The sequence below is a fragment of the Somniosus microcephalus genome, chromosome 5 (assembly GCF_052327205.1).
Source record: "Somniosus microcephalus isolate GS21.2 chromosome 5, FLI_Smic_1.0, whole genome shotgun sequence".
NCBI lineage: Eukaryota > Metazoa > Chordata > Chondrichthyes > Squaliformes > Somniosidae > Somniosus > Somniosus microcephalus.
The window spans coordinates 283011534-283024134 of record NC_140991.1 but is presented as its reverse complement, the minus strand read 5'-3'; the positions used below and the strand labels follow the sequence as shown (position 1 = coordinate 283024134).

Below are 12601 nucleotides of genomic sequence, written 5' to 3'. Positions count from 1 at the left end.
GCAGAAGCAGCTGATTGAGAAAATGGAGCAGGAACACACAAACTGTCTGCGCGATGAGGCCAAACGAATCAAAGCTGAGCAAGAAAGGGAATATGTCAAATTCATCGATCAGTTGAAAGCTAAGAAGAAAGAACACCCTTTTGTGAGCAGTGTCAGCAGTACTAAGCCACTCAGGGGATTGGTGGCAGAGGCAAAAGCTGAAGTGATGGAGGAAATAGAAGACAATAGAGAAGAAGCAGAAGATGATGACTCATCTGAACCATTATCACCCTACCAGGTCACACAGGTGGTCCCTCTGAACTGAGCCAATTCAGTCTGGAAGCAGAAAAACTTCCCAAGGTACTCTAGCCTTTAGAAGTCAACAATGCTGGTTCTGAAGTTACGAAAGTTCAAGCTGTTAAGTCCAGTGAAGGACCATTAGATGAGTCACCCCAGCAACGAGAACCAGAGATCCCTGAAAGGTGCCATGCTGACCAGATCATAGAGTCATCCGAAAAGGGACAACCTACACCACAACTTTATATGCCTAATGATGAAGCAGAGATACCCATAGTACCTACCTCCGATCCGGTGATACTGCAACCAGATGAACCCGACACTGGCATTCAAGCCAAATCGACCTTGCCAAAAGAACCTACTACACCACCGAAAACTACTACACCACCGAGAACTACTACACCACCGAGGCGTTATCCGGACCGAGTCAGGAAGCGCAGGAGGCGCCTCCGCAGAGACTAAATCTGTGAACTGTTTGACATGAAGTTGTATATATATGTTATGATGTTATGTTTAATGGGGAATATATATACTGTTAAGCTAAAAAGGGAGGATTGTAGTGTATGTAACCGTTCTACCTTTAAGAGAACTATTTTAGTAACCGTTCCACCTTTAAGAGAACTATTTTAAGAGTTGCACTACTTTATCTTGGCTGCTGTATACTGTAATACCGGCGGTGACCACACCGGTATATAAGTGCTGTGTAATGATTTTTTGGGCAGTTCCGCCCTGACCTTCAACCAGTAAAGACCTGTTAAATTTTACTCTTGTGGTCTGTGTAGTAATTCTCAATATACACACAGACTTAACAATTTTCACCTTCACCTGTTGTGGGATGAAAATCAGATGGGGTTGTACAAGGGGCAGGCCAGATTACTGCCCAGGAAGTTGAAAATGGCCCTCCCTGTTACAGCAGAGTACAGCAAACCTCACTGTCCATGAGACCTGAGTGAGGTTGTCAGTCATGACTCACCAAAGGGAATGTGCTATTGCCAGCAATAATGCTCTTTACTTGTATGACCACAATACATCCAAAACAACTGAAATCCTCAGAATTTTGAATACCTGTATTAAATCTCCCCTTGACCGTCTCTGCTCTAAGGAGAACAATCCCAGCTTCTCTAGCCTCTCCACATAACTGAAGTCCAATGTTCCCTCTAAATTTTTTTTTGCGCGTGGTACCTTTAAATTTGCTGCATGGTATCTTAGAGGGAACAGCTTGTGAGCAGCCTTACCGGTACCTTGCCGATTACTGCTCACGTGCTCACGTGCGTGGCTTAGAGGAATCATTGCTGAAGTCCCTCAACTTTAGTATTATTAGGGCAAAATAAGAACATCAGAAATAGGAGCAGGAATAGGCCACTTGACCCTTCGAGCCTGCTCTGCCATTCAATAAGATTATGGCTGATCTTCGACCTCAACTACACCTTCCCGCACTATTCCCATATCCCTTGATTCCTTTAGTATCCAAAAATCGATCGATCTCTGTCTTGAATATACTCAACGACTGAGCCTCCACAGCCCTCTGTGGTAGAGAATTCCAAAGATTCACCACCCTCTGAGTGAAGAAATTTCTCCTCATCTCAGTCCTAAATGGCCGACCCCTTATTCTGAGACTGTGACCCCCTGGTTCTAGACTCCCCAGCCAGGGGAAACATTCTCCCAGCATATACCCTCTGAATACCAACATTTCCCAGTCTCTCACCTTTTAAAAAAGATTCTGCTTTTCTATTTTTCCTACCAAAGTGGGTAACTTCACATTTCTCCACATTATATTCCAGCTGTCACCTTCTTGCTCACTCACTTAACCTGTCTAAATCTGTTTGCAGCCTCTTTGTGTCCTCCTCACAGCTTACTGTCCCACCTAACTTTGTATCGTCAGCAAACTTACATTACACTAGGTCACTAAGTCATTGATATAGATTGTAAATAGCTGAGGCCCAAGCACGGATCCTTGCCAACCGGAAAATGAGAGTAAACTAGCAAGAGACATAAAAACAGATTGCAAAAGCTTCTACAGGTATGTAAAAAGGGAGAGTCTAGCAAAAGTAAATTTGGGTTCCTTACAGTCAGAGACAGGAAAAACTCTCTGATTTCTCTCTGTTAACCAATCCTCAATCCATGCTAATATATTACCCCAATCCCATGAACCCTAATTTTGTGTAATAACCTCTTGTGTGTCACCTTATTAAAGGTTTTTTGAAAATCCAAATACACTAAATCCACTGGTTCCCCCTTATCCACCCTATTAGTTACAACCTCAAAAATCTTTCTAAGTGCCCTGTTATCATGTCCGTAATAGTCAATTCTAGCATTTTCCCTACTACTGATGTCAAGCTAACTGGTCTATAGTTCCCTGTTTTCTCTCTCCCTCCTTTCTTGAATAGCAGGGTTACATATGCTACCTTCCAATTCACGGGGACTGTTCTAGAATCTAGGGAATTCTGGAAGGTCACAACCAATGCATCCACTATCTCTGTAGCCACCTCTTTTAAAACCCTAGAATGTAAGCCATCAGGTCCAAGGGATTTGTCTGCTTTTAGTCCCATTAATTTCTCCAGTATTATTTCTTTACTAATACTAACTTCTTTAAGTTCCTCATTCTCACTAGACCCTTGGTTCCTCGCTATTAACAAAATGTTTTTTGTGCCTTCTACCGTGAAGACAGATACAAAGGGGTCGATTTTCATTAAGTTGTCGGGAAGGAGCGGGACTACAACTTTCGGGTTTTAGTCCTGCCTACATCGACGTTCGGCCAATCCATGCAATTTTCCCTTGATTGACCTTGTTGAGCCCGCCCAGCGGGCTCAGCAGGCCAATTAAGGGCCACCCAGCAACAGGTGATGTCACAGATTGAAATTTCATGTGTCAAGAGGTCTTGACAGATGAAATATCAGTGTTTCACAGCTGATTGAAGCTGTCAAACACTGACAGTCTGACTTCTAACCTGAGTCCTTCTACACAGACTCAGTTAGAACTCACACCGGCAATGAAAGCTGAAGGCTGTCACTTTCGATAGCTCGCAGCCATTTTGCTTCCAGTGCCAGCTGAGTGATGGACTCCCGACACCTAGAGGAAGAAAGGCTGTTAAGGTAAGTACAGGTAATTTAAACTTCTTTGCACACTTTAGACACACCAAACACACTTACCTTTGCACTCATGCACCCATCACTCAACTGAACACCGACATTGCGACCCCTCCAAGTCCTTCAACCCGATGGCCCACCTGCTCTAACCTGGCGTGGTTTGGAGCCATCGGGAATCCCACACGACACCCCTCAAAATAGGGATTAGGCTAAAAACTACCTGTTAACAGGTAGTTAATTGGCACTAATCCCTTCCTGCCTCGGGTCGGCGGGTCCCAGTGCGGGGCGGATACCCGCCTCCTCTGAAACTTACGTGGAGGCGGGTTTTGGGCGGGATGGTGTCGGGACCCCCGAATTCGGGATTTCCCCCCCCCCACATGCCTGAAACCCCACCTGACGGCTCCAGGAAAATCGACCCCAAAATATTTGTATAATGTCTCTGCCATTTTCTTATTTCCCACTATAATTTCTCCTGTCTTTGCCTGTAAGGGACCTAAATTTACTTTCACTAATCTCTCCTTTTTTACATACCTTTAGAAGCTTTTGCAATCTGTTTTTATGTCTCTTGCTAGTTTACTGTCATTCTATTTTCTATTTTCTCTTTCTTTATCAATTTCTTGGTCCTCCTTTGTTGAATTCTAACATCCTCTCAACCCTCAGGCTTACTACTGTTTTTGGCCTTTTCCTTTAATCTAATACTATCTTTAACATCTGTTGTTAGCCACGGTTGGACCGCTTTTCCCATGGGGTTTTTATTCCTTAAGGGAATGTGTATTCACGTATTCAGATATAGCTTTAACTTTTTTCTCTTTTCCCCTGATGTTACCATGGCCACTAATGCCCTATATCCTTTGTTAAGCTCTCTGTCCCTTTCTGACCCACTCTGCTTATTTTTATCCAAATCACTACTCTGCTCTATAGCCTTGTAATTTCTCTTGCTTCTTTTGAATTTACCCTTTCCTGAATCCTCCCACCCCCCCCCTTCATTAGTTTAAAGCCCTATCTACCGCCCTAGTTATTAGATTCGCCAGGACACTTGTCCCAGCCCCATTTAAATGGAGACCATCCCAATGGAACAGCTCCCTCTTTCCCCAGTACTGGTGCCAGTGCCCCATGAATCGAAACCCCTGCCTCTCACACCACTGTTTCAGCCATGCATTTAACCTGCTAATCTCTTTGTCCCTATGCCAATTTGCGCGAGATTATTACTTGTGAGGTTCTCTGTTTTATTTTCGACCCTAGCTCCTCAAACACTCTCAGCAGAACCTTATTCTTAGTTCTACCTATGCCGTTGGTTCCGACATGGGCCACGACAACTGGATCCTCCCCCTCCCACCCCAAGTTCTTCTCCCGCTGTGAGGAGATGTCCTTAACACTGGCAGTAGGTGGTAACAGCAAATCAAAACAACAAAAACAACACTTTTTGCAGACCTTGGAAATGTATAATTGTCCTCTTAAAGTTATTTTCACCATCAGGGTAATGCCTATTTTTTCAGATGGCAGCTCATAGAGTCATAGTCATAGAGTTATACAGCACAGAAAGAGGCCCTTCGGCCCATCGTGTCTGCGCCGACCATCAATCCCTGTCCAGCCTAATCCCATTTTCCAGCATTTGGTCCATAGCCTTGTATGCAATGGCATTTCAAGTGCTCATCCAAATGCTTCTTGAATGTTATGAGGGTTCCTGCCTCTACCACCCTTTCAGGCAGTGAGTTCCAGATTCCAACCACCCTCTGGGTGAAAAAGTTCCTCCTCAAATCCCCTCCAAACCTCCTGCCCCTTACCTTGAATCTATGCCCCCTTGTTATTGACCCCCCTACTAAGGGGAAAAGTTCCGCTTTATCTACCCTATCTATGCCCCTCATCATTTTGTACACCTCAATCAGGTCCCCCCTCAGCCTTCTTTGCTCCAAGGAAAACAACCCCAGCCTGTTTAGTCTTTCTTCATAGCTGAGGCGCTCCATCCCAGGTAACATCCTGGTGAATCTTCTCTGCACCCTCTCCAAAGCAATCACATCCTTCCTATAGTGAGGTGACCAGAACTGCACACAGTACTCCAGCTGTGGCCTCACCAGCGTTTTGTACAGCTCCATCATAACCTCCCTGCTCTTATATTCTATGCCTCGGCTAATGAAGGCAAGTATCCCATATGCCTTTTTAACCACCTTATCTACCTGTTCCGCTGCCTTCAGGGATCTATGTACATGTACACCAAGGTCCCTCTGACCCTCTGTACTTCCTAGGATCCTACCACTCATTGTGTATTCCCTTGCCTTATTTGTCCGTCCAAAATGCATCACCTCGCACTTTTCAGGGTTAAATTCCATTTGCCACTTTTCCGCCCATCTGACCAACCCGTTTATATCGTCCTGTAGCCTGAGGCTTTCCTCCTCGCAATTTACCACCCCACCAATTTTCGTGTCATCTGCAAACTTACTGATCATACCTTTTACATTCTCATCCAAATCATTTATGTAGATCACAAACAGCAAGGGTCCCAGCACCGATCCCTGAGGTACCCCACTGGACACAGGCTTCCAGTCACAAAAGCAACCTTCGACCATCACCCTCTGCCTCCTGCCACTCAGCCAGTTTAGGATCCAACGCGCCAAGGCACCCTGGATCCCATGGGCTCTTACCTTCTTGACCAGTCTCCTATGCGGGACTTTGTCAAAAGCTTTACTGAAATCCATGTAAACCACATCCACAGCATTTCCCTCATCCACACACCTAGTCACCCCCTCGAAAAAGTCAATCAGATTGGTCAGACATGATTTTCCCTTGACAAAGCCATGCTGACTATCCCTGATTAATCCTTGCCTCTCCAAGTGGAGACTAATTTTGTCCCTCAGAATTTTTTCCAATAATTTCCCTACCACAGATGTTAGGCTCACTGACCTGTAATTCCCTGGTTTATCCCTGCTACCCTTCTTGAATAATGGTACTACGTTAGCTGTTCTCCAGTCCTCTGGTACATCCCCTGTGGCCAGAGAGGTTCTGAAAATTTGTGTCAGAGCCCCTGCAATCTCCTCCTTTGCCTCACACAACAGCCTGGGATACATCTCGTCCGGGCCTGGGGATTTATCCACTTTTTGGCCTGCTAAAACCGCTAGTACCTCCTCCCTCTCGATGCTAATGTGTTCAAGTATGTCACAGTCCCCTTGCCCGATTTCTATGTCTACATCGTCTTTCTCCATAGTGAACACAGATGCAAAAAATTCATTTAAAACCCTGCCTACATTATCTGGCTCTACACACAGATTGCCACTTTGGTCCCTAATGGGCCCTACCCTTTCCCTGGTTATCCTCTTGCCCTTAATATACTTATAAAACATCTTAGGATTTTCCTTTATTTTGCTCGCCAGTGTTATTTCATGGCCCCTCCTCGCCCTCCTAATTTCCTTTTTAAGTATGCCCCTGCACTTTTTATACTCCTCTAGGGCTTCCTCCGTCTTTAGTCTTTTGTAACTGCCAAAAGCCCCCCTTTTTTCCCTAATGCATTTTTGTATATCCCTTGTCATCCAAGGTTCCCTTTGCTTGTTGGTCCCACCCTTGACCTTTACAGGAACATGTTGGCGTTGTACTCTCTCTATTTCCCTTCTGAAAGTCTCCCACTGCTTTGATGTGGATTTTCCTATAAGTAGCTGCTCCCAGTCCACTTTGGCCAGATCCTGCCTTATCATATTAAAATCGGTCTTACCCCAATTTAGAACCCTTATTTCCAGGCCGTCTTTGTCTTTTTCCATGACCACCTTAAATCTCACCGAATTATGGTCACTGTCGCCAAAATGCTCTCCTACTGACACTTCCACCACTTGCCCGGCTACATTTCCTAGAATTAGGTCCAGTACCGCCCCCTCTCTTGTAGGACTTTCTACATGTTGGCTCAAAAAGCTCTCCTGGATGCACTTTAAGAATTCTGCACCCTCTAAGCCTTTCACACTCTGACTATCCCAATTAATATTGGGGAAGTTGAAATCCCCCACTATTATTACCCTATTATTTTCGCACTTCTCTGAGATTTGCCTACATATCTGTTCCTCTATCTCCCCCTGACTGTTCGGGGGCCTATAGTACACTCCCAGCAAAGTGCTTGCCCCCTTTTTGTTTTTAAGTTCTACCCATATGGCCTCATTAGAGGGACCCGCTAATATATCATCCCTCCTTACAGCAGTAATTGATTCCTTAATTAATATTGCAACACCCCCTCCCCTTTTACACCCCCCTCTGTCTCGCCTGAAGATTCTATACCCCGGAATATTGAGCTGCCAGTCCTGACCCTCCCTCAACCATGTCTCCGTGATAGCAACAATATCGTACTCCCATGTGTTCAGCAACAACTTCAGTTCATCCACCTTATTTGCAAGACTCCTTGCATTAAAATAAATGCCTTCCAGCCTTGCCATATTCCCTTTTGCCTTCATATATTTGCTCTGCCTTCCCAGCTGACTTGTTTTTTCCTCCGTATTTGGCTGTAAATCACCCCCTACTATAGTTCCACTCTGTATCCCATTCCCCTGCCAAGTTAGTTTAAACCCCCCCCAACAGTGCTAGCAAACCTTCCCGCAAGGATATTGGTCCCCTTCTGGTTCAGGTGTAAACCGTCCGACTTGTACAAGTCCCACCTTTCCCAGAAGCAGACCCAGTGATCCAGGAAACTAAAGCCCTCCTTCCTGCACCATCCCTTTAGCCACGCATTCATCTGTTCTATCTTCCTATTCCTATACTCACTAGCACGTGGCACCGGGAGCTGTTGATGATTCTGCCATTCCCATTTTCATCTTTTGTTTCTCTACTTGTCCCATTACCACCTCCTTTTGCTTTGCACTATCATCCCTTTTGTCATTTAATCTCTCCTGCCTTCCACCCTATCACAGACGTTCCCTTTTGTTCTTTCCTCCCCTCCCCCCTTTCCCTGCCCCTACACTTGCTTAAAATCTGTGACATCTCTAACCTTTTCTAGTTCTGACGAAAGGTCATCCACCTCAAAAGTTAACTCTGTTTCTCTCTCCACAGATGCTCCCTGACCCGCTGAGTATTTCCAGCATTTTCTGTTTTTATTTCATATTTCCAGCATCGGCAGTATTTTGCTTTTGTAACCTTGGTTTTGTACTGATGTAGTTTGTACTCAGCATAAATTATGTAGAATTGACCAGACATAGGGCATATGGCTTCAGCACATTATTAACAGCTCACTTATCAGGCAGAATGTAAACTTGGTGAAGTGTTGGCAAATGTAAATAGATTGATTCAAAAAACCCTAAATATTTAAATAATTTTATTGTTGTCATAGAGTCATAGGGCTGGATTTTCATTGGGCCATGGAGTCGGGATTGGAGGCGTGCGGGGGCTTAATATCCCGAAATCAGGGGTCCCGACCCCATCCCGCCCCCAACCCGCCTCCATGCCAGTTTCAAAGGAGGCGGGTACCCGCCCCACACTGGGACCCGCCTCTCCGAGGCAGGAAGGGGATTAGTGCCAATTAACTGCCTGTTAACAGGTAGTTAACAGGCAGTTTTTAGCCTAATCCCTATTTTCATTGTTGAAATGTGGGATTCCCGATGGCTCCAAACCACGGCAAGTTAGCGAGGCGGGCTGTCGGGATGAAGGGCTTGGAGGGGTCGAGATGTCCAGTGTTCAGGTGAGTGATGGGTGCATGAGTGCAGAGGTAAGTGTGTTTGGTCTGTGTAACGTGTTTAAAGAAGTTCTACTAACCTTTACTTACATTTACAGCCTTCATTACTTCAGGTCTTGGGAGTCCCTCATCTCACCGGCACAGAAAGCAGAATGACCGCAGCCTCTGCTTTCTGTTCCGGGGAGATCTCTAAATCATCCTGAGAGGAAGGAATTAACCTGGAGTACAGATTGTCAGTGTATGACAGCTTCAAACACTGATATTTCATCTGTCAAAAGGTCTTGACAGATGAAATGTCAATCTGTGACATCACCTGTTGCCGGGTGGCCCTTAATTGGCCTGCTGAGCCCGCTGGGTGGGCTCAACAAGGTCAATCAAGTCAAAATCGCGTGGGTTGGCTAGAACTCGATGGAGGCGGGACTACAACCCCAAAAGTTGTAGTCCCGTCTCCTACCTGCCTCCTCAATGAAAATCCAGCCCATAGAGTCATAGAGTTATACAGCGCAGAAAGAGGCCCATCGTGTCCGCGCCAGCCATCAAGCCCTGTCTATTCTAATCCCATTTTCCAGCACTTGGTCCGTAGCCTTGTATGCTATGGCGTTTCAAGTGCTCAACTAAATGCTTCTTGAATGTTGTGAGGGTTCCTGCCTCTGCCATCCTTTCAGGCAGTGAGTTCCAGATTCCAACCACCCTCTGGGTGAAAAAGTTTTTCCTCAAAACCCCTCTAAATCTCCTGCCCCTTACCTTGAAACTATGCCCCCTAGTTATTGACCTCTCTACTAAGGGGAAAAGTTCCTTTCTATCTACCCTATCTATGCCCCTCATAATTTTGTACACCTCAATCAGGTCCCCCCTCAGCCTTCTCTGCTCTAAGGAAAACAACCCCAGCCTGTCCAGTCTCTCTTCATAGCTGAAGCGCTCCAGCCCAGGTAACATCTTGGTGAATCTCCTCTGCACCCTCTCCAATGCAATCACATCCTTCCTATAGTGTGGCGACCAGAACTGCACACAGTATTCCAGCTGTGGCCTAACTAGCGTTTTGTACAGCTCCATCATAACCTCCCTGCTCTTATAGTTTATGCCTCGGCTAATGAAGGCAAGTATCCCATATGCCTTTTAACCACCTTATCTACCTGTCCTGCTGCCTTCAGGGATCTATGTACATGCACACCAAAGTCCCTCTGATCCTCTGTCCTTCCTAGGGTCCTACCATTCATTGTGTATTCCAGTTTTCTTTGAGTTTTCACTTTTGGAGGGGCAATTGAAAATGGTTGAGGAAAAGTACAAGAAAAAACTGCATGGTATACAGTTAAACCCGAGATGTGTCTGGGAGCATTGTGGTGTTTATATTACCCTATGAGGCCCTTTTAAGTTATCACCAAGTAAATCATTGTTTTGTCTTTCTTAGGGTGACAGGGGATTCCCGGGTGTTGGTGGAGCTCGAGGAGCTGAAGGATGCCAAGGTCCCAGGGGCTTCAGGGTTTGTGTTTATTGAGCAAACTTCAATAGCGGTTCATTTACAAATTTAAAATTCCATTATTAACCAAAGAATCTTTTTCTTTCAGGGAGCAAGGGGGTATCGAGGAGCGAAGGTAAATATATTTTCAAGCTTGACTAAAATGTTAATACTTCATTCCAAAATATATATTTAATTTTGCTATTATATTGAAGAGTGCATTGCAGCTGTTAATCGTTTTGAGAGCGGTTCACTGATGGATTAATGTTCCCTTGACAGGGTGAAGCAGCTGTGAATGGTGTTCATGGGATAACTGGAGAGCAGGTACCTTAGGATTCAAGCTCAGTGTAGGGATGCGGTTCCTGACTATTCACCAATGCTGGGTTAGATGGATCATGTGTGTTTGGACAGTGGGCGTTTATCCGCTGTATGTAACCACAAGAGCAAAACTGAGACTTGAGGTGACAGTCTACCCTGCCTGTGTATTCTTAAATCTTTCTAGAAATCAGAAAGCTTTGACATGATGACATAAAAAAGTACATTTTGCGATCGGACATATTTAAACTTTCCCATGTGTTATTTACTATTTTCACCTGGCTCAGTGGGAAGTGAAAGACTAGTTTATGAGTTTTATCACTTTGATGGCAGTTTTCTGTCTAGTTCCATAGACACCAGTCATCCTCCAGCACCCCACTCATGGCAATGAGTGTTGGAAGGTTATGCTCCCACAGAAGAGCATCGCAGGCAAGTTCGATATTGGCCCAGAACTTGGTGTCGGGGGCTTGCCGCGTGTGCAAGCCCCCGATCTGCACTCACCCTGTGCGCTGACATCTGAAGCCCGGGCCTGCTTGCATTTCCTGTCACAGGCCCGGTTCAGATGTCAGCGCGCAGTGCTTACCTGATCCAGCGGCGTAGTTAGTGCGATGTGCCGGCTGGGATCAGGTGAGCACTGTACAACCAATCAGGGGAGGGGAAGGTTCATTCATGAGTTTGAGAGTAAGAACTGTCAAACTCATGAAAACTACGGGGGCCCAAAACACTATTTAAACTTTAAATAAAAATTTAAAAAACATCCCAATCATTAAATTAAGTATAAATAAGTTAAAAAAAAATAATTTAAACAATAATTTTTTTTTGTTGAAAAAAATACATTTTTAATAAAAAGGGTCTAAAACTAAACTTACCTTATTGTAGATTCTTTAAAATAATAAACCTGTGGGAAAAAAAATTCTAAATTGCACTAAAACACCACTTACCTGTAAAAATAAATACTTACGTGTGCTTTTTACAAGCGTAAAGACCGGAGGCCTTTACACATGCGCAAATCCCCCAAAACAGAGGAAATCCAAGACGCACGCGCTGCCCCCTACAGCGCACGCGCTAGCCTCTTCAACTCTTGGGTTAGAGAGGAAATGCCGGTTTTCAGCGCATGCGCTGTGCATGCTGAAAACCGGCATTTCCTCCGGCCAGACGCGTGAGTACCCCTTCCGTACTCACGTGTTTGGGGAGGAATTACTGCCCCAATGTCTTAACCCAACATCTGCACGTGCACTCTCTAGATGGAGAACGATCGAGTGTGGTATCGCCAGCTGATTTTCCCACACTCCTAGCTGTGTTCCGACCTGGAGCTCCTTTGAGTGTAGCTCCCCACTGGAGCATGTGATCCCTGAATGTACTCACACATGCCTCTTGGTCATGTTGTACAGTCAATTCTGTCACGCTCATATCCTGTGAGGGTACTCACTTACTCTTCCGTAAGGCAATCATAGGTGTCAGCTGTGAGTAGCACTTTCACCTCTGAGTCACTTAATCCAGGTCTGACACTCCCAGTGCAGTACCAAGGGAGTGCTGCACTGTTGGAGGTGCTGTCTTTCTGATGAGACATTAAACTGAGGCTCCTGTCTGCTCTTTCAGGTGGACGTAAAAGAGCAGTAAAAGGTGGGGGCGGGTTCCCTTTCTCTAAGACAAGAACCGTGGAAATATCATGTTTTACAGTTGATTCTTTCTCACTCCCCGGTGTCCGAGTCAATATTTATCCATCAATGGATACCACTAAAAAGAAATAATCTAGTCATTAACACATTGCTGTTTGTGGGATCTTGCTGTGCAGAAATTGGCTGCCAAGTTTCCTACATTAGAACGGTGACT

At 45.2% G+C, this 12601-nt stretch overlaps 1 protein-coding gene across 1 annotated transcript in view; it reads left to right on the top strand.

The window, feature by feature from the left end:
- Nucleotides 1–12601, top strand: part of LOC147117770 (collagen alpha-6(VI) chain-like) — a 207914-nt gene that overhangs the window by 117649 nt on the left and 77664 nt on the right. Inside the window, exons 17-19 of the mRNA XM_085989030.1 lie at nt 10406–10477; nt 10563–10589; nt 10733–10777. Of these exons, the coding sequence (XP_085845156.1) occupies nt 10406–10477; nt 10563–10589; nt 10733–10777 (144 nt within the window). The remainder of the gene's footprint in view (nt 1–10405; nt 10478–10562; nt 10590–10732; nt 10778–12601) is intronic.